This window comes from Arvicanthis niloticus, chromosome 2 (assembly GCF_011762505.2).
Source record: "Arvicanthis niloticus isolate mArvNil1 chromosome 2, mArvNil1.pat.X, whole genome shotgun sequence".
NCBI classification, from domain to species: domain Eukaryota; kingdom Metazoa; phylum Chordata; class Mammalia; order Rodentia; family Muridae; genus Arvicanthis; species Arvicanthis niloticus.
Genome location: NC_047659.1, coordinates 52,955,143 through 52,978,207, shown reverse-complemented (window position 1 = coordinate 52,978,207; position 23,065 = coordinate 52,955,143). Strand labels below are relative to the sequence as shown.

The window sequence follows — 23,065 nt, the reverse complement described above, 5'->3', positions numbered from 1 at the left end:
CCACGGCCCCAGTTGCCTTCCCAGTTCCTGATGACAGCCACCATCCCATCCATTTTTATTACCTACCATTTAATGGGCACTGATAGATTTTGCTTTTCATTTCTCCGTGGTTTTCATTAGACGCACTGCAGAGTGTTCAATCTCGCTACTCTTTGTAGGTAGTGAGCGTTCCAGCTTCTTCACACACATGAGCAAGAGAAATGGGTTTCTAAAACATGTCAATGTGTGTGGATGTGCACATTCTTCCCAAAGTACCAGATGGTTACTTCTAACTTTTACTTTTTTTAGAAAAGAAGAGGCTTATTTGGGACCAATAAATTCTGCCAGGTAAGGGATACTAGTAGCTGGAGCTGTGTGACAGGGATTTGATTTACTTATTTTTTCCTTTTGAAAGCTTTGTTATGATTATTTTCCAGTGAATAATAATTATCCCTATCTGCAGACTTCTCTGTGTAAACAAATAGCATGAGCTAAATTGGTCTAACTAAGTAACATGCATTTGGTCACTTAAAATTTACATCTTACACTTAATAATATTGTTGAAAGCATTCATTTTTAACAATTAAATGCCTATGAACTGCCAATTAAATCTTTTAAAATATTGCTTTGGTGTGTAATTGCAATTCCTCCAATAATTTACCTTAATATGGTATATATGAAGTCATTATTATATACATATGTAATTTTTCATTTGGTAAATTTAATTACTTGGCTTTTTAGGGTTTATGAGAATGTCTTTATTAATCTAGGATACATTATTTATTCTGGAGGTTGTTGTATGAAGAACAGAAGAATTGCCACTATTGTGTGACTTTCTGGGGAGATGTGAAGAAGCATCTCCTCAGCCCGGCTGCTAAGGAACAGATTCTGTCTAACTTTATTGTTCCAGTTCTGTCAATAAGTCCATTGGAGTCATTTACAGGACTGAGCATGAATCAAAGGTAGCTAAGCTACTAGGGAGTCTGGTAGGCAATATACTGGCATCTGTGCCCTGAGGAGTCCTTCCCACCGCATGGACAACGCCTATAAACTGTGCTACTCAAGAGTGCCCTGGGCAACTTGCAAGCAATTTCCCAACTATAGTTCATTGCTTACTCTTTATGTAACCTTGCAGGAGGGAGTGACCTCCAAGAGGATAGCCATGAAGGCTCCTGAGCCCCGTAAGCCCCACGAGCCTTGCAGGCTCTGCCTCTCTCCAGGGAGGATCATGGCAGCTCTGATTCTATGTGCTGATGATCACATCCAACCCAGAGGAAGTAGGGTCACCACAGAAACAGCTATGCTCAGCAGATCACATTCTGACTAAAGAGAAAGCATCTAATTAGTAAGACAAACAAAAAGGTGTATATAATAGTAATCATTTCATCTAACTTTTAGAACATTGCAGAAGACACAAAACAGAACTTAGGAATATTACCACTTTCTACATTTTAAAAATCTGAAAACCTTTCCCTGATGCTGCAAATTTAAATCTCGCCCATATGTTCAGGCATTCCAGGTCAGATGTGAGGGCCCAGAGCAACAGCACTTGTTTCAGGGGATCTGACAGACTGGGCAACTAGATCATCCATAACCCTTTACAGTTTTTTAAATTTATGACCAACATATTACATTTGAATTAAAAACTGTACTTATAGATGTTTTAGACTTTCTGTTGCTGAGGCAAATACCATGGGAAGCAACTTAAGCGTGGATCCACAGTTATTTTTCCTCTTTGTACCCACAAGAGGAAAACACAACTTTTAAAGAGTAACTTTTCTATTCTAGATCACAATTTTTGAGTTTTTTTTTCAACAGTCCTTGGCTTTGTTTATTCTGAACCTGGGATGAAGCAAAAACATTGTGGTGTCAGGATGGTGTGGCAGAGGCTACATGTGTTATCGCAGAGAGGAAGCAGGATGTGAGGGGGAATGGGAGCCAGGTATAGCCTTCAGCAGCATGTGCCTAGCGGTCGGTCTGCTTCCTCCAGCTAGGACCAACCTCCCTCGGGTTCCACTGTCTCCTTCATGCCACCAGTGAAACATCAAATGTGGTGCCCGAGTGGGGCATTTTCTATTCCAGCCAGAGGATGAGAGATTCATTTGAATTTCAGTCTGTTTCCACAGGGATGCTGTGGCAACCTGAGCAGCTGTATCCCGGTGGACAGACAGGAGAAAACAGGCTTTCCTGGAGGGTTTCCTCCTTGCCCTCCAACTCTGCCCTGGTCCCCCAGCCTATTGAGTCTGGTCCTCTTCCCCTTATCTGATCCTCTCTGGAAATGGCCCTCACACACCCACCCAGATGTGTGCTTTGTCCCCTGGGCATCTCTCCATCCTGGCTGGCACTTGGGGTTCACCACCAAAATAGACATCTACGAGAAAGCTAAAAGGATTTAGATGAGAGGTAAACATGGATGCTTTCCAAAAATTCTTGTAAGGAGATGAGTCATGTTTCAGTGGAAAATAGAGTGTCTGAGACATCAGGGGAGAGACTTTGATATGGCTAGCGCAAGTCGTTCAAAAGAAGGCAGCAAAGCAGGAAACCCAGAAGCTCTTAAAACTGCTGTCCTAACTGAATTGACTCTGTGAGGAAATCTAGTATCTTACACAGAAGCCAAGCCTGGTGCCAGTGTCTTGCACAGACCTCTTTAACATGCTCTAGGGGTGCAGGTGGCCGGGAACTTGTCTGCATCTGTGTTTGGAGTGTTGACATGACTTTCCCTTAGGGATGGAGAAGAGGAAGCAATGTTTCCAGGCTGAGAGGTGATACCAGTGTCAGGTTTGAACAGGATACAGTTATATTAGGAGTTCTTTGAAAAAAAGAATTTAAGGGGAATGTTTCTATTCAAGGATTGTGTTGGATCCACCCCTAATGATCTTGGTTTAATACAAATTTTAAAGTAGAATATTTTAAGTTCATATTTTATGCATGCTTGTGTATCATACCATAGGTAAAATGAGGACATGTGCATTTATTTTAAGCAATGTATGTTTTTATATTTAAGATTAATTTCCAGTATCTTTAAAAAATGAGTGATAGGGGGAAATGTACATTCTAGATGTGGTTTAGAGGATATTACTATTTATGTCACTTTAAAAGCACCTTGCAAAAGATGAAACATTAGTGTGGACCTACAGCAAAGATGAGCAAACTGGCATGCATGACTTAGTGTTTGGGAGATAGCCACACAATATCATCCTTTGTATTTCACACACTATCTAACAGGAACTCCAAGAATAAAGACTATCTCAATAAAAGGCTCTTTCGTTAACTTTAAAATGGGGGGGGGTTTAATACTGCCAATTAAGTTAGCTTACTTTATTTTTAAGCTTAATACAAACTGATATGCTAATGTATCCGTAGGAGCCATCAGAAAGTATTTAGATATACACGTCTGCAAATAAAATAAACACCTAATGTTTTCTTGCCTGACCTTGTGGGATTTGCTTTGCTTGCTGGTGGTTTGTTTTGTTCAGCTTAGTTCTGCTTTGTTTAATTCCCATGCGGTAAAATCAAGGACTGTGGGGATACGACAGTGGTAATGCTTGGCTAGTGCTCGTGAAGCCCTAGGTTAGGATGAGAGACCGTTTCCACCATTCCAGAAAATGTACATTCCAACCACAACCCCTGTAAGTGGCAATTCATTTACTATCACGTCTCCACAACTCTTAAACTTGTGACAAAAAGCAGGCTAATTCCAATGACTGTGAATTTTCAGTTCTGGGGAATTTCAGACAGGAGCACACTGTAGTTACCTAGTTTCTTTCCCCCCACCCCCCGACTAATAGGGTGTTACGCATCCTGTTCTCAGATCATTGCCTTCTCTTCTGTAACTATCATTGTGTTATACATATATACTATACACAATACATCTTCTCTTATTTTTATACATCCCTTATAACAACGGTAATTCTGCCCCCTTTTTTGCTGTAAGTTCTCTCAAGTGCTCATGTTATACTTTGTTGATTTATAATCATGATCAGGGATGGTGTTTATTTCTTGTCTCTCAGATATCATCAACTAATCCAGTGTTAAACTCTGAGCTGGGAGATTTCCTAGGTGGTGGTGTCTGCTGACTGGTCCTGGTTAACACCACACCTGTTGACTAACTCTTGGCTTCTCGTCTGCATTGTTCTTTGACCCTCCAGTTGTCTGATGTTGAAGCTAAGGATTAGCTTCTGGGGTATGCAAGAGAATCGCTATTAACTCTCATTTCATCTGCTCTGCAAAATAGAGTCCTTGCTTTTCCTAAGTTCGACGCTCTAAACCATGCGTTTTCCTGGGACTGAATCCTTTTATTACTGTATATTTTTCCAAATATGTATATTTTATATGGAAGTCAAAAGGAGTCACAGGCTATAAATCAAAGCCTTGCTTGTGATCAATATTTAAACAAGGATTCTGTATTAGCCAATCTCTTACATGCATCTGAGTGTTCATTTGTAATATACTTTCCAGAACAGTGCATTTCAATCCATAGAACATGAAAGCTAATAAATTATTTTAAAATAAAGAGTACACACTTTCTGATCTGTAATAAGAGCCTGACATTTACAACTTTGCCATAAATCAAAACCTAAGAAGTTAAATATATCTGTGGTAACTGTCACTGAGGTCATCTGAGACCGTGCTGCGCATTATCGCTTCCTCCATGGAAAACTTTAACAACTTAATTTTAACCCTAACACGCGGGTCTCTGGTTTTCTTGTAGTAGACTCTTTAAAATACCTCATGTCTTTTTCATGGACACTGGGTGGTGAGAGGCATGTGGTGATTCTCTTGTGGTCCTCTTTGTGTTATCACTTCAAACAGGTTTGTTTGGCTTTTGTTTTTATTCTTAATTCCTGGAGACAAGAACATTACTGATGAGTGAGAGTCTTTGGTAGCCTCGGCTGGGAACTAAGAGTTAAAACCTTTAAGAGGAGTTCTGCTTGTCTTATTTTCCCACAGTGCTGTCTGTCCTTCGAAGGTGATTTTGACTTTTTGTTTTTAATCATTTGCTCTTCAGATGGACCCCGTGCAGAAAGCAGTCATTAACCACACGTTTGGAGTCTCCATTCCCCCAAAGAAGAAACAAGTTATTTCTTGTAATGTCTGTCAGCTTCGCTTTAACTCGGATGTAAGTATCACCTTTGTATTGCTCTCTGAAGTGTGCAGAGCTGATGCTGATTGGTCTGAATACAAACAAGACTCTTCATCAGGGTGTACTACTCTCTGGCAGCTGAGCACTGGTTCCTCCTGGCGGCCCACAGGCTCCAGTGTGTCCAGGTTCTTAGTGACTCAGATTCAGTGCTTCAAACTCAAACATTAGGCAAGTGGTTGGTCATAAAAATTAAGACACTCCCCGCACAGTCAGCCTCGCCTGTACTGCTCTATGATTGGCCCTTGAAAATTAGAAAATGTGAAAAAGAATTCAGTGAATGCTGAGGGAGACCATTGTTATCTTTGACAAGAACTATCATGTTTCATGCATGCATTCAGTCTTACTAAAAACTTATTATACAAGTTATATTTCCATTTCATAGAAACGTAGGGAAAATTATTATAACTAGCCAACATAGACATTCTGCCAAAAAAATACCAAGCAAGGGTAAAATCTAAGTACACACACACACACACACACACACACACACACACACACACATATATATATATATATGTACATATATACATATGTGTGTATATATGTACTTACATGTATATACACACATACATATGTAACAGTAGAAATCTGGTAATATTCAACTACCAGATAAATCCAGTTACCACTGCATATGGGAATCTGAAGACTGTATCTTGGCTGTGGAATTTCCCAAGCTTCTGGACTCAAAAAGCCATTTTGCAAAAAGCAGATTTAATGTGTTTTTAAGAATACAAAAATAAGAGACATCCTTCTTCATATATACCATGGTGTGACATTTTCTTAATTCTACATGGTAAGGACAACGAAATTACACTCAGTGGAAAAGAAGAGACGCAGGTCATGATGTGAACAGTTATATTTACTGATTTCAACCAAAGTCTAGCAAATGTTCAGCACCTCATAAAATTCCACACTGAAGAATTTAAATGAACCTAAGTAAACAGAGGAAAAGAAGATGCTTATTCATGTGACACCTCAGCATCCCTGAGCTATCAATTCTCCCCAAAATGCAAAGAAAGCAGCAGAGTGTATATGCCCAAACCTCCCAGACCTTCTCTTTTATTAAAAATCAGCCGCTTCTTAGCGATCATGCAGGAAAGAAGGAAAAAAAATTCTGAGATGCATAAATTTTGAAGACTTTTATACTTCATGATTTCATTACTTACCACAAAATCCACAGTAATCAATTGAAAAGTCATCCCATCTTGGAGCTGGATAGATGGCTCGGTGGTAAAAAGTACTCATTGCTTTTGCAGAAGACCTGGGTTCCATTCCCAGCACCATCCATAACTCAAATTTCAGGGGAACTGGCACACTCTCCTGACCATCATGGGTACTGCACACACTAGTACACTTGCATCCATGCAGGCAAAACATTCATGCACATAAAGTTAAGTAAATCTTTAAAAAAAAACCTCATCCATTCTAACCTCTCAAACCCTACTTGCCATTCCTGAGTTTTATCAACACCTTAGTTTTTCATTCATATTTCATTTGTTTATGGACCTGTATCTAAATGTGAGTATCTTTCTGTTTTCTTACATATAGAATAACACAATTTTTTCTCTGCCTTTGCTTGTTTAGTTGTTATGGTGTTCATGAACATGTATGTGTGTGTTAAATGTACATGGTTGTACAGGCATGCATGCACACGTGTAAGGGTGAGAAGGTCAGAGGTTGATATCAGGTGTTGTCCTCAATCTCACTCCCCCTCCGTTTTCTTGTGACAGGGTCTCTCACTAAGCCTAGAGCTCATCTTTTGGCTAGATTAGCTGGCCAGTGAGCTGCACAGATCTGACTGGCACTGGCCCCAGCACATAGCCACCACACTTGGCTTTTCTGTGTATGCTCAGGTCCTCATGCTTGCAAGGCAGACACTTTACCATCAAGCCATCTCCCCGCCTCACATGACAGTGCTTCACAGAGTAGCCACTCTGTCAAGGTAGAGCATTTCCTAACTAACCCCTTTGCAAATGTGGCAAAGATGCTTATGTCTTTTTTTTTTTTTTTTTTTTTTTTTTTTTTTTTTTTTTTTTTGCATAGAATAGGGTTTCTTTAGGGCATGGGGACAGGGGCCAGGAGGGTAGTAGAGGCAGAGAGAGAGAGAGAGAGAGAGAGAGAGAGAGAGAGAGAGAGAGAGAGAGAGAGAGAGAGAGAAGCAGAGGCTGGCCATGACCACATGGAGAGAGGGGGAAAGGAGGGTCAGAGAGGAGCTAGAGGCAAGAGATTAAGAGCGCTTATGTCCTCTTAATATGTTACCTTACATCACAAAGGGGAAGTAAGTTAGCAGATGAAATTAAAGGCGGTATCATCTGTCTCTAAAATGGAAAGATCACTTTCTCGTGTGCCCAGTGTACAAGGCTCTTTAAAAAGGGAAGACAGAAGAAGCAGTCATTGATGGTCCATTTTAAGAAGAATTTGTTTGCTCATTGATGGCTTTGCAGATAAAGGAAGGTTCCCAAAGCCAAGGAGTGTGCACAGGTTCCAGAAAGACCCACCCGGGAAGTCGGTCTTACCCATACCTTCATCTGAGCCCAGAGAGCTGCACATCCCATTTCTGATGACCAGCTACAAGATGATACATGCATGTTGCCTGTAGCTTATGATCGTCCCCTATGAAAACAGCAGAAAGTGACATCACCAGTCTCTGTGCCCATGTCCCGTACTCCACTTACGTCAGCAGTCTGTGTGTGCGCATCCCATGGCGGTTTAGTCAGTGCCTTATAGGTGAATGTGTACGTGGTCTCCCATCTAAGAGTATTGCATGTATTTTCATAGTCAGTACACAGCAGAACTAGGATCTGGGTATGTTGCTATCTTGCCTCTAAATCTGCAGGTGTGCCTACAATACTATCTCCTATCATTCAACTTTTGTCTCAGGATTAATTGAACCCCTCCTGGAGGATGGTGGCACATTCCAAAGAAGCAGCTTTCACCGGCGGATGATGTAACTAAGTCTGTCTGGGATCTGTCCTTACACAGAAAACTAGAACAAGTCAAAGGTCTTCCACTCATTCAGAGTCCTGGAGGGCCAGGCACGGTGACACACACCTTTAATCCACGCTCAGAATGCTGGGGTAGAGGTGGACAGATCTCTCAGAATTTAAGGACAAACAGGCAACGTAGACACTGTCTCAAAAATTAAAAATAAATAAATAAATAAATAATAGATTTAAAAAAAAAAAAGTTCTTGAGCACAGATTTAAGTTCTGGTTCTGAACATAGAAAATAATACCCACCCTGTTGGCCTTAGTTTTCTTTTCTATGATAGGAACTAAAATGGACCATTCCAGCTCTGTGATTAAAAATAATCTCCATGGTATTGTCATTAGCAGAACATGGCAGAAACACATCTGTCTTACAGATAGGACAGCTAAGACCTCAGAACTCTACTTTCTACTATGTCATGGAAGCCAGGTATGGTGGCACACACCTGCAATCCCAGAACTTAGGAGGAGGAGCAACAGGAGGAGGAGAGCAGGAGGAGGAGGAGAGCCGGGAGTTAAAGGCCAGCTTTGTCTACAGAGCAAGTGTGAGGCCTGGACAACATGAGATCCTGTTTGAAAAACCAAAAAACAAAACAAACAAACAAAATCAAAATTTTCCATGGGTCATTTGTGGGGGAGGTGTGAGACTCTTCTCTGTACGCCCCACAATCTCTCGCTCCATTGGTATCTACTCACCATCATCCATTTTTTCCCATTGCACTAACATGGGTGGGACAGCTGCACTCACGTTAGCGGACAGCCACCAGCTTCCTGTCATCACTCCCCAGCTCTGAGGAGAACAAAGACAGTAATGAGATTTCTGAGTCATGCTTAGATTCTAGGCAGTATAACCACAAAAAGTCTGGATGGCAAACTTAGAAATGTGACATCTATGTGTTCCCAGTGTTTAGTAATGGCGCTATAATCTGCATAACTGAGCTCTCTAACTGAGCATTTTTTATTGGGGGAGAAAGTTTATTATTTTATAATTACCCTATTTACATTTTAATGCAAGAATTAAGAAGACGCTCATCCTTATTTCCTTTAATAACATTTCTAAATCAGCCTGAGACTGAATTGGCTTCAGTCTTCAGTGTAGAAAATACGTTTATTGAAAGATCTGGAAGGCAAATTTGCACAGTAAACAGACTGCACTCCACGGTTTTCCATAACCCACATAAAACATACCAGGGTAGGCCTCGCGCAGTAAAGCTCAGAGCGACTTAGTTTAAGGGTTCGGCAGCCCACTTTGTCCAGCTTTTATCATCTCAATAGAACTCCACTGTTGGAAAGCGAAAGGCTACAGCTTTATTTGCACAACGCAGCCTTATGTAAATGAGCAAGCATTAATCACAAACATTTCCCAAGTGAACCTTTACAAATTGACACCATTATCTTTGCCAGAGGCAGGCGCTGCTGTCCTGGAAGAATACACTTTCCAAAACAGTCCTGGACCTTTGCACAAAGACGTGCAGACGCCAGTTCTACTCTCCTTCCTCCTCATCTTCGTCTCTTTTTTAATCCTAACCTAGGGTAAGCCAAACTTAGGTTGTCATGAGCTTGTATGTTCCTTGGTTCACTGATAAATGAGTGTACTACAACAGGAGGATGACTATAAATTGATGAGCCTGAGTAGGAATCTTTACCTATTAGCTGGAAAGTGCTCTCCCTGGAAAATGAGCTAGCATACACTAGCTCACAAGAGTAATGCCTTGAGGCAGGCGGACGTTCTTTTCCCTTTTTGGCTAGGTCAGAAGTTGGGAGATCACAAATAAATTTTAATTTGCATGTTAATTTCAGTTCATTGGAGATTAGCAGTAGAAGGATCAAAAATACAAATGGAATTTCACATAACATTAGAGCAGGGCAACTGTAGATGACATCATCATCATCATCATCATCATCATCATCATCATCATCATCATCACATAACCCAGTTCGATATGCATCTCACCCAGATCCTTGTGCTTCACAGGGAACCAGGAAAAAGAACACAGTGATCTAATCGAGTTTTGTGGCCTCTGGTTCAGGAATCGACCCTAAAATTTTTGGAATTGGTCGTTAAGGCCACAAATTATGATGCATGAGATAGTATCCCCTGATGCTAATGCCATAGGCTTTCATTTACTAACATGGCGCTACCCCTTCCTTCCGATTTGCAAAATCTACAGTACTGCTTGTTGCATAGCACCTTCAACATTGAATCCCACCATAGTCCACATTCTCTTCATTTTATTTACTTCATGGTGTTTGTGAGTCGGTGGATTTTCTTGACATTGTTCTGTCTGGGTTCCGGTACGGCTTTGGTTTAGCCAGTATCTCTTGATTTTAGCCCTCTGTCTTTCTTGCTATGCTTTATGTCTTCCTGTCTAGGGATGTAAAGAGGTGACCTCATATCATTTCATTGATTGACCTCAGAATGTTATAGACAGACAGGAAACTAAAGGTTTTCTTCAAAGATAAAATGGTAGGGAGGCCAGACATTTGTGTGAACATTTTTGAGGGTGACCTCACTCTCCTATTCTTGACTATAAACCTCTGACATTTTGAAAATGGCAGTCATTCAGAGATCAGTGGCAATTCCCAGGACCACAGTTAGCAGGTGATTGGTACTTGTGCAAGCCTCATTTTGCGTCTCTGTCATCTTGCTACCTTCATTTCGCCCAGATTGTGCCCTACAGTCTTTCTGCCTGTTCTCTCCTCCCTGCCCCACTATAAGTCTTATTCCCATCTCCTGATTTCTTTTGCAGATAATAATCTTACAGTGACAACATTCCTGCCATCTATAAACAAACTTCATCCATGTAACATTTAAGAAGCCTTCCTGCCGGGTCTGCTGGAGGCGCTGGCAGTCTCTACAGCCCACCCAACAGAATCCTCCAGTCATAAGGTTGGCCACAAAGCCATAGCTCTAGGCCCCACATAAATTTCCTTCCCACACACTGTTTGTTGGTCCTCCATCTCTTGGCCACCAGACCTGACTGTCCTTCTCCACCAGCTGTCGTTTGACACCACCAAGTCCCTGCAGCAGCTGCCCTTCCTAGGAAATCAAATCACCCAAGAACCTGGAACCTTGTTAGGTATAACCTTAGAAAATGCCCCTTTTAGCAAAACCAGTGCAGGAAGTTGGAGTGCAAGGAAGGTTTTTATGAAACTCGGGTACCATTCAGTATTGTAGGGAATTTTGCAACTTGCTCTTGATATTCTTGAGCTATCTTTTATCTCTGAAATATGTCTTCTCTGTTCTTCTCCATGTTCTCCCCCAAACCATTTCCTTTCTTTTTCCTTCATGCTCCGCAGTTTTTGTCTTCTCCAGTGCCTTTCCCTTTTCTCGCCTTCTGACACAGTGGAGTAACAAATGCATTGCTTTCCCTATCTGTTTTCAGCATTGGTACTGTTTTTAATTCAGTCTTTTCTTTCCTTAAGATTCTTTGCTTTCAGTTTGGAAAATTTTATCTTCCGGTGTTTGACTGCCTCCAACATAAGGTCACTGTCACGTGAATCCATCCAGCTTCTATACAAGCAACAAGGCTATACATTACTGTCCTCTGCCTCGTGTATTTGCATCTAGCTACTGCCAACCACCTATAGACATGTACTCAGTTGCTCCTGGGGGCTGACAGCCCTTGGGATAGGCAGCTACTCCTTTATGGTTTCTTTTGTGTAATTGCATATGAATTATATAAAGTAGGCCTTCTGTACTCAGGGGATCCACAAGCATGGTCTGAGCATTTCCTCCTCCCCTACAATCTTGCACAAACACATGCTGTTCTCCTCGACTTCACTCCCTAAACAATATAGCATAAGAACTATTGTATAGAATTTATATTTTAATTTAAATATTCTGGAGATGACTTTAAAAGAATATAGGAGGATATATTCAAAACCTGTGTCATTTTACATAAGAAACTTCAGCAGTCACAGATTTTGGCACTCAAGGAAGCTCCTGGAACCAACCCCCATGAACTCAAGGAATGGCTACACATACATCCACAGATAAGCTCAGTCTATTACTTTTTACGTATACTAACATAGCTCCTACTGAAAAAAAAAAAAAAAAAAAAAAAGGAGAGTCAAGAAAAGTTGCCCCTCCTTCACTGAAACGTCACTCTGTGGTGTGGGTTAGACAAGGTCGGACTTCCGTTGAGCTTGGTAGTAGGTGATTACATAAAAAGACACTGCAGGGATCGTGGTCTCATTGCTGATCCAGGAGCTACAATGCTTACTGTAAAATTTACATCTGCTATTAAGCAATATGAATTATTAGAAAAATTAACATTGTAAGTTTGAAAACCCAACCAGTCCTCTCAAGAACAAAGGTGTAATGCACCAAATAGAAGGGATCAATAGTGTCCAATGAAAATCTAGAAAGTGAGAGCCAGCTTTTGTCAAACATTTTACATTTTTTCCCATAAATAAGACTATTTATATTGATTCTTAGGTTTGGAGGGTAGTGAAGCAGATAGGAGGTAATTAAAAGCATAAATCTCCAGGGCCTGAGAAGGTAATTCTCTGTTTCTCAGACAGAGCTGACAAAATGATGAACATTTTTTGCTTCAACATGACAGAAATATAGCGTGATTACACAGAACAGGGACATAGGGTGCTAAAAGTTTTCTTCAATAGCTGCCATTAAACAAAGCTCTTAAAAGTTCAGTCATCTTTTTGAGGTGTATAGTAGCTACTCATTAAATTATTTAGACCCTCACCTTCCATGGTAGCACAGTCTGAGATCAGTCCCTTCTGTTTTAAATAGATGTGCAGAGAGCTTTAGAACTGATTTCTGAACTTACCACGCAGGGCTGGGGAGATGGCTTCCTCCTGTAAATTGTCTACCACACAGGCATGAGGACTGGAGTTTGATATCAGTTTGTAATCCCAATGCCAAGGGGCCTGAGACAGGGAGATCCCTGGAAGCTCATTGGCCAGAAGCTTAGTTCTAAGTTCTGTGATAGACCCTGTATCAAGAAGAAGAAGAGGAGGAGGGAAAGGAGGAAGAGGAGGAGGAGGAGGAGGAGGAGGAGGAGGAGGAGGAGGAGGAGGAGGAGGAGGAGAGAGAGGAGGAGGAGGGAGAGGAGGGAGAGGAAGAAGAGGAGGGAAAGGAGAAGGAAGAGGAGGAAGAAGAGGAGGGAAAAGAGGAGGAAGAGGAGAAGGGGAACAACAGAGGAAGATAATACATAATTTCTGATTTATACACAGGTGCACACATACCTGCAAATGTATGTCCACAGGAGTGAATATCACACACACACACATACACATACACACACACACACACACACACACACTAAATTTTACCACCACCAGGAGAACAGTTAATTAAAAGAACAGTTTTGTTTTTTTTGACTTTTTTTAAGTGAGTATACCAACTTTTAGAGACGAGTCAGACTCCATATTGAATTAAGGAGGAAATCAGCCACTGTTTATGATTTAGTATTTTTCTGGCTTTTCTTTAAACATAGAGATGCCTCTCATGACGCGGGACTCTGGCATTCACCTGTTTCCAGCCATATTTGGAATGGTACGTTCGGCTTTATATGGCAGTGCACAGAATGTGAATGTGCGCATTAGAATGATGAGCACCCACCCCTGCTCATCAAGGTTGGTTCTCAAGAGAAACCTACTAGTGCCTCTGACTCACTGTCAGCTGTGGTCTAGTCCCAGTGAGCGCTTGGCTAATCAGATAGTAATACAGCTTTTTAAAAAAAACATTGGACGTGTTCCTGCTCACTTCCCAAATCCTCCAGTGAATGGCCCTTTAAATCAAAAGCGTTTTCTTGTTAATTCCTTAAAAGCTTCTCCAAGTCTGTTGTTGGTTGTTTTCCACCCAAGGGTTTCCCTGCCACCTGGGCCTCAGGGAAGACTGCTAAGACTTCCTGCATCTCACTTCTTCCCTGGATATAAATTTCTTCAGTTAAGTCTGATTCCAGAATCGTTAACAATAAGAAAAGGTCTCACGTGATTTCTGTGGCTTGGGATTTCAGCTCCACATTCATTCAATATGTAATTAAGGACAAATAGAACTTCTAAGCTGAGCACCCGTAGGCTCGATGTGATTAGCAGCTGGTCTCACGTAGATATCTGGGCTTTACTTTAGGAAGCATTTGGTTTCCTGTAGCTCCTCTCTGCGACGCTTTCTTTATTAGGTAGTTGGCTAGACTCCTCACCATCTTCCCAACAAGAAATGGAAAGTATTATTTATGTATAACCCAAACAGAAGAAAAAGATGGTTGGAAGTTTGTATGCTCCACTGCTGGAGTAAGAGGGGTGACTTAAAACAGTTTGGAACATCCTGCAAGAAAAAGGCCTTTCAGCTAATTTCACCTCTCAGACAGCTCCTTGAATAACATGGGAACATTTTGCACTGCAGACCCAAGGACTCGGAATCTGTGGCCAGGCAAGGCTGTGGGTACCATCCGTGGTGTGCATCAAGAAGGGTTGGAAGGAGACAGCAGAGTAGGGATTATTGCTTCAGCCATTTTCTAAAATATCAAGACTCTGCTGGCAAAATCGAGTGAACAGTGGGACTGAGCAGGGTTCTTCAAGGACAGAAAAGCAGCTTTAAAAAACAAAACAAAACAAAACAACAACCACAAAAAAAAAAAAAAAATCAAGACAGTCTCTGTCTTAAAAGGAAGATCTGAGCAATTTCCTCCCAGACTTGGTTATCTACATGGGGAAAGAAAAAGAGGAATTTTAAGGCTGCCCAACTATACTGTGGTGCTAACTGCGGCACAGTTCTGGAGAAAATAGAACCAGTGGCTAGAACAGCCTCCAGTGGGACACTGTTTGATGGCTCCCACCTCCCTGTCTAGTGCTACACTGACACTCTCCACACACGTCATCTCTGTAATTGCACACAGGTGCATGGAGGCAAAGCCTTGAGAGGTGGTCTGGACTTGAAGAAAATAAACGGAAGAACTATGTAATTCTATAGCTAATGCAGACAGGGCACCGCCAATAGTGGTGACAGTGGCTCATGCCTTTAGTTCTAGCACTTGGGAAATAGAAGTAGCTGGATCTCTGTGGTTTTGAGGCTAGCCTGGACTGTGTATTGAGTATCAGGCTAGCCAGAGTAGTTAGCAAGACCCTGTTTCTTAAAACAAAACAAAAGAACAAAAACAAAAACCATACATAGTTCTCATGGCCCTTGGATAGGCAACAGGGAATTCATGGCCTCCCCAAATTATGCAGAATCTTTTGCATTTTCATATCTGAAACCACAAGACAAGTGACTAATCTCCTCAGAGGGCATATTCCACATCTTTTATCAGCATGTTCCCATGTTGTAAATCTTAATCAATTTTAGGGACTAGTATTTCATCTTACCTAAACTTTTACCTTACCTAAACTTTTCTCTTCTTCCCTCCCTCCTTCTTTCCCTCCCTCCTTCCCTTCCTTCATTTCTTTCATTCTTTCTCTTTCTGTTTTCAGTGGTAGTAGTGGTGATTTTGATTGAACCCAGGGTCTCATAGTAGGCAAGTCCAACTGAGGTAAATCACCAGTCAGTACTCATGTAAATCCAAAAGCAAGAGAACAAAACCCCTGTACCCCACCCCATACCCCTGTTCGTTCTCTCTCTCTCTCTCTCTCTCTCTCTCTCTCTCTCTCTCTCTCTCCTGTCTGTGTGTTCTAGGGTACATGGAGAGTATATGCTGTGTTCACTGCTCAGACAGCTGGTCTGACAGGGACTCAGGATGTGCCACACCATCAATCTCTAGCCTTGGGCTTTGAGACTGGTACAGAGCTCACTGTTTTGTATTTTCCATCTGATTGGAAAGTGTGTGTTCGAAGCGCTAACATCGGTGACACAAGACAACAAGAAAGCAAGATGAGACTTACAGGAGAAGGGTTTGTCTTGGAGAGGAGGAGGAGGGTTGGGTGAGAGTCAGAAATTACTAGAATCCACTCTATACAAACATGAGACCACACATGATCACCCTTCCCACATCAAGAAAAATCAAAGAAAGGGTGGTGACAAGGACGCTGGAAAGCAGCTGCCCACACAGCTCCCATGTTCACTGACATGCAGTTGTAACTCAGTACATGGATTTTCATGTCTGTGACCTCACCAATGGTATTACAGATCAGAAATGTAAAAAGAGGTGTGGTTTAGCCACAATAAATAATAATTCTATTACACTATTTGTGAGATGCCCGATGACCATTACAGATGGTTTGTAGTGTTGCCAGTCTTCTGTAGGATATAGATATTTAAAAAAGAAAAAAAAAAGCAGTGGACCTCATGTGTAACGCTTTTTCTTGAAAATGTAACAAAATTGATTTTAAAAAAGACAGTAAAAAGTGAGGGGAAAGCAAATGACTTGTGCCTTTTGCACAGAAATTTCAAATAAACACATAAAATTTAAAAAGTTAAAATGCTTCAAAATGTCTTTTTTTTTTTTGGCCTTTTAAAATCTCGGTGGTATTGTGTGTTCATGTCAGATTGACAGATGCAGTGTCACAATATAAGTGGCAAAGGTTTGCAGATCTGAGCCCATCTGAAAAGGCTTTGGGTGATCTCTCACCGTCAGGAATGATTACATGTAGTGAAGCCAGTGTGAACTGGGCGTTCCACTGAGGATGATAAGTTCTCTGTATTAACTCAACATAGTTAATTAAAACATAAGTAACAAAACATGCTCATTTCACTCACACACACTTAAAACTTACGGATGTAGAGCCCAGTAGTAGTAGACCACCTGCCTAACATGAGCCAGACCTTGGAGTCTAGCTAAGTGCTGGAGGAGAGGACATTTCACATAAGAATAACCATGGCACTTACTTAGAACTTAGACTAACAACAAAAGAACGTTGCCAAGGAAGACTATTTTAGTTCTGTAATTTACAGTTGCCACCATGGGGGCTGGAGAGGTGGCTCAGCAGTTACAAACACGTGTGCTCTTTCAGAAGAACATCTTTGGCTCCCAGCACCCATGTGATGGCTCACAACCATGCATAACTCCAGTTCTAAAGGCCCCAGTGCCCTCTACTGACTTTCCAAGGCGTCAGTCACATACATGGTACATGGACATACTCACGCAGAACACTGATAAACATAAAATAGGGTAAGTTTATCTAAAAAGCATATCACCAGCCTCTAGTGGAAATGCAAAACAGACTGGTTTTAGCCAGTTTCCTTGTTTAAATCATCTACAGATCATGCAACCTCTTTCCCTCTGAGGGCCGCTTAGGGCCCTGCCTTCAGTGTGCCCCTGAAGACTGAACTCTGGTTCTGCTTACAGCCGCTTTCATTTAGAGAGAGAGATGCAGAACATTGACTGGGGATCACAGACTTCCATTTCATCTTTGACCCATCTACTAAATGCTCCCGGAAAGCTGGCTAACTTATACCATTGGCCGAGCTCAAGATGACCATCGAGTTTTGCTCTGGACAGAGCTATCATTCTATCTATCTTATGAGGGATGCTTACAGAATCCTTCTGTGTGGTGATTTGGGATTTGATCTCATAGCCATTTAGTAATATCAATTTCTGTCATCTTTTTCTGGTGCCATTTGGGAGGAATAGAAAAGACTAGATTCTAAGGAGCCGTTAATAATTTGTTAGGGTTTTGTAACTGAAATGTCTTAAGCCAACAAAATGCCCCACACATATTTTTAAACTAAAAATACCAACATCTTGTGTTCAGTCTATACATTTGCACAGATGGTCAGAGAACAGTGCATTCATTAATTTCTGTAAGTGACAAGGAAATGATAGATCTCAACATTTGTAAAGTGCCACAACAGGATTACTGAATTTACAGGTATAAAATTGAAAAGAAAAGACAGAAAAATTTAAAAACGTGAAGATCTGCCATTCCTTTCCAGCTAGCTTGCTGGAGATTTACAGACTGAAGAATTTCATTTACGTGCGTACCCATGTTTATAAATGTGATAAATTCTTATTATTCTGGATCATATTAACCGGGGATCTCTGGTAATTCAGGTGTGTAACGTGGGAACTGCATTTTTGTTTGTTCCAAGTTCTTACTTCAAAGATAGTACACCTGAGTCTTGCAAAGGGGAATCGAAGCCTAAAAACTGGAAACCAGCAGAGAAGGCTTCTTAAGCCACATATTTCCTTACATGCACTGAAATGTAAGTAGTGGTACCATGGCAGTGTCTATCACTTGATTTTAACAAATTATTTCATCTCTGGCAGCTAACAGCCTTAAAAATAAAACCAACCTACCTACCTACCTTCTTACCTACCTTCCTTCCTTCCTTCCTTCCTTCCTTCCTTCCTTCCTTCCTTCCTGTCCTTTCTCTTCCTTTCTCTCTCTCTCTCTCTCTCTCTCTCTCTCTCTCTCTCTCTCTCTCTCTCTCTTTCTTTTTCTTTCTCCAGCTAACACCATCTTTTTTTGGACCTTCATGTAGTCACTACTGAGAATTTCCCTAGCCCATAGCCATTAAGTAATAGCTTACACCATTCTCACTTTTTTAAAGAAAACTGGTAATTTTGCTACTTACGTAACATTTTGCTTAAACAAGATAATGTCACCTAACATCCTCAAACTTCAGGGTCCTGATTGTGCCAGTCTTTACTCCAGCTCTTGCCTCTGGCCCTGGTTGCTTCCATCCTACAACCATAGTAACTCTTGACTACCCTAAGTAGGACATGTCCACCTTCCCACCCCTCCCACTCTGGCTCTAGTTCCTACTCATCTTAAAAGTCTTTAAATATTTCTTGCTCACAGTAGTTTTTCAAGATTTGGTAAACTAAGTTTAGCCCCACTTCCATTGGCTATATTAAATGTGTCTTAATTAGAAAATATATATTTATTTATAGAACTATGGTTTACACACACACACACACGATGGTGATGATGATGATGATGATGATGATGATGATGATGATGATGGAGGTAGCAGGAGAGAGTCTGAATCCCTTCTGCCATCTCTTGGTACCTAGCTCAGTGTGTGGGAATGACTCTAAAGGGATCCTAGAAGAGTTTCTAAATCCATGCTCTATGGTGAAAACTGAACCTAACGTGACCTTAAAGGCTACCTCCCAAAGCCTTACTCCAGACCACCTTTAGGCATCATAGCAAAAGGTGAGGGTGTATCTGGTTTGGAATCCACCCCTGTGAAGGCTATTTTGATCTAGGCTCGGGGATTCCTTCATTGATCTGCAGTATGCCCGTTCTTTTAATCTTTCATTCAAATCCAAAATCTTCTGTAGAAGTTTGGACCTGTTCTTCTCAGCCCCATGCTCCCAGAAATAAGACTCAGACTTAAAATATATTTACAGATACCTTGGCCATATAGCTAGGCTCTTCTCTGACTAGATCATAACCCATTTACTCTACTGTACATTTTGCCACGTGGCTAGTTACCTGTGCTCAGGTAGCTCAGGTACCATGAGTCTGTCTCCTCACATCTTCCCAAGTGAGTCTCCTGCTTGGCTCTATCCCAGAATTCCTTCTCCTCCTGGATGTCCCGCCTCCTATTTCCTGCCTAAGCGATAGGCCAGCAGCTCTATTATTGACAGGTGCGGTATCCATACAGACATAAGATGTTCTCTCCAGTCTTCCACTTCTGACATTGTGATTGAGCAACAATAAGTTTCCGAGTTCTCCGTAGGCTCCCACCCATCTTACTCACTTTATGTGGCTTTATGAGGTGAAATGAGGCTCTGCACAGGAAGCGCTTAGCCCTGTGCCTGGCGCACGACAAACAGCAACAGCAGCAGCAGCTGTGTGTCTATATTTTTTTATTTTTGAACTCAGGGAAATGTGTCACAGCCTTTATGTTTGAAGCTCTTCTGGATACTGTGTTTCCGTTCTGGCATTGTGTTCTTCAACTCCTCAAAGCGATGGGGACAAGGTGCTCTGATTTCTCTTAGGCAACATCAGTCCTTTATTTACACAAACAGCTACCACTCAGCTTTTGGTACAATGTTGCCAGCTTCCAGTATGTAACAACTCAGAATCTACTATTTTCCAGTATAAATAAAGTATAAATAAAACTGACTTGAAATTGCAGGAAAGTGCTTTAGCGCTTACGCTGCTGCTACACTTCATAGAGACCGTGGTTCTTCCTAGAAACTTAGTGTCCTAAATTGTTTTCTCTTGGACTTCCTCGCTGTCTTGTTTTGACTTTTTCTCTCCTCCGTCCTGCTTTCCTGGTGACCCTCCTGTCCTCATGAGCTGCCTCCTGAACGTCTCACGTCACTGTCTTCTCAAGAATCTTTCCTCAGATAGATTTTCTCTCCCACTGTACATAACTGTTTTCTTGAGATTTCTTTTCTCAAATAGATTTCCTCCTCACTGCACTTAATTCCTTGGGAACCTCGTCTGTCTCCAAAGGGTCATCCGTCATCTTGTCACCTGGCTCCCAAACAATGCCTACGGTCCAGCTGCCTTTCTCAACTAGCCATGGTTGAGTCTCCCCAGTGTGTATCCTGTGAGCAGCATAGACATATAGACAAACAAAATCCTCATTTCCTCCTGAAAGATTTCCTTCTCCACCATGACTACATTTGTTGTTATTGTTGTTGTTGTTGTTGTTGTTATTTGTTTTTGCCACGTTCTCTGCCATTTGGCTATGACCAATTTAAATTCAGCTCTATTTTTCCATCCTCCATCTTTACTTGAGTTCTATTTGGAAGTAATAAAGATTATATACTCATTCACTCACCCATCCATGTAGGAAGTATATATCAGATGCCTACTATGTTTTAAGTAATGTGTTAGGTACAAGATATAAAATGAAGAACAAAGAAGTATCTTATAAGTGTGAGCCATAAAGGAGGGCTGTGGTCTGGTAGAAGACAGAATTAATCAAATGGTCATATGAATTCATAAATTCAAAACAGAGGAGGCGTTTCAGAAACAATCATACAGACTCAGAGAGGGAGCTGCACTGGTGTTTGGTGGCTGTACTTTGGAAGAATCCACAGTAGTAGGCGACCTAGTGAAGGATCATGGGAGGTTTCTTCAGGAAGAGAGTCTAGCCAGGTTCTGAGAGAAGAACAGGAATGAACTAAGACAGGACACACGGGGCCAGCTCACTTCTAGGCTGGGGAAGAGAAGACTTCCTGTGCTTTCCTTGGGCTGCAGCCACACTTATTGGGCTGCAGCCACACTCTGTTTCTTCCTCAGAGAGCAATAGAGAGGAGACAGAAAAAAGCCAGAAGTAGGGAGGGAGAAGGCAACAAAGGTTGCCAAAATGATGATTCAGGTTTTTCAAACAGGACCAGTGAAGCATTGTGGATTTTTAAAACCAAGGAATGGCCACCATCAGATGTGTGTTTGAAAATACTGCCACAGGGAGCTGAGGAAAGTCTTTGTGTGGTCACCGAGGAGGCTTTTTTTTTAAAGATCTTTTAAGATGACAGCAGATTTCATCAGGATGGTTGTGACAGAGAACAAGAATCAGCCTGACTGGACAAGTACTGGGGTGAACTCCACAGGCTCTGACAGTTCACAGAATGTAGGTGTTGTGATAAAAGGGTACCCCTGGTCCTTTCAACAGATGCAAACAGATGCCTTTGACAGACGAGGAAGGAGACTGGGTAGGTAGTTCAGAGGAAAAGAACAACATCTTTTACAATGAGTTTACTTTTGAGTTTTTGTTTAAGATGCTTCAGTGTTCAGAGTGGACATCCAGAACCTGGTTTGGTGTGGTATAATGTGGGTGGGATTGGACAGAGAGCAGGTTGGAAAGTTTGGGGTAGAACCTCAGAAAGGACTAAGAATACTCAGTGTTTGATGACTGAGCAGAGAAGGATACACCTCCAAGAGCTCCCTATGATACCTAGCTAGCTCAGTGCATTCCAGTCTCTGGGCAAGTTCCCTTGGTACCTAACATGGCATGTCATGCGTGCTACTATAGTGTGCCGACCTTGAGATTTTGTAGCTGAATCAAAGCTGCAGATATTTCCATTCCTATTTTACCTTAAGTAGATGGAGCTCTCAGGTGTAATGAAGGCTGCAAATAGTAAATTAGGATGACAACTTCAGGTTTAACCTGCTGTTGTAATGTAAAGAACAATGGGCAGGGCAAGGTTGGCTATGTACTATTTCATTATTTCCCCTTAGTTGCACTTGCGTATTATGAGAGTTTATGAGATATGCTTTTCATATCTACATATCTTATTTCATCTGACTTACAACATTATGTCAGGGCTTAGGCCTTAATCTGCCACTTTGAAATATGAATGTTTCAATAACTGTGAAACAGATTCTCAACTGATGAATGATAGATAACTAATGTATCAGCATATGAAATACTGGTACAGCCACGGTTCAGCCCATTCCCTAAGCACTGCCCTCTTCAGAGTTGCTCTGCTACTATAGCCAACACTATAGCTATGATTCATGGAACATACATAAGGAGACACAATGCAAGTTCTCATTTTAGACTTAATTGGCATCATTTACGTAAATGTCTTTAATATGGAAATAGAAATGAGTGCAATGTTCTCTTGGACCAGTTCACTGTAAATGTGTGTCAGTCTGAGCAGCTAATCTAAGAGACAGTTCAGAAGGTTTGAATTAGGTGATCGGTCACAACAATGCCCCACTGAAAGCACATGGTCCTTCCTTGTAAATACACCAGCCGAGCCAGTGAAACCTGGGTCAAAGCAGACTCAGAGATGTGTTTCTATCTCCCCAAACCAGAGAAGTAACTAACACCTTCCAGGTTTATATAAAATGTGAAGTTAATTTGAAGAAAGTGGATCACTTCTACTGTTAAATGCTGTGGGGAAATCCCAAAATAAATAATTTAAAGATAGTAAGTAATAATTGACAAATCCTTAATATTAACATAAATTAAATAAAAATTTTAAATTAAAATAATATTAAAATAAAATATGTGTGATTATAAAATGTTCTAAGGGGTTTAATTCCTATACGCAATAATTTTAAAGAAAATTAGGTATGTTTTTTTTTTTATCACTTTATATTTTAGTCATGTCAGTATACAAAGCACTTGCCTTTCTGTGCT

At 41.2% G+C, this 23,065-nt stretch overlaps 1 protein-coding gene across 4 annotated transcripts in view; it reads left to right on the top strand.

Moving 5' to 3' along the window:
• The window catches only part of Znf385b (zinc finger protein 385B), a 284,662-nt gene that overhangs the window by 213,645 nt on the left and 47,952 nt on the right, over window positions 1-23,065 (top strand). For 3 of the 4 annotated variants that reach the window (XM_034495524.2, XM_076928948.1, XM_076928949.1), the window contains exons 3-4: window positions 289-327; window positions 4,988-5,098. In XM_034495524.2, the coding sequence (XP_034351415.1) occupies window positions 289-327; window positions 4,988-5,098 (150 nt within the window). The remainder of the gene's footprint in view (window positions 1-288; window positions 328-4,987; window positions 5,099-23,065) is intronic. The other variant, XM_034495527.2, reaches the window with a different exon arrangement.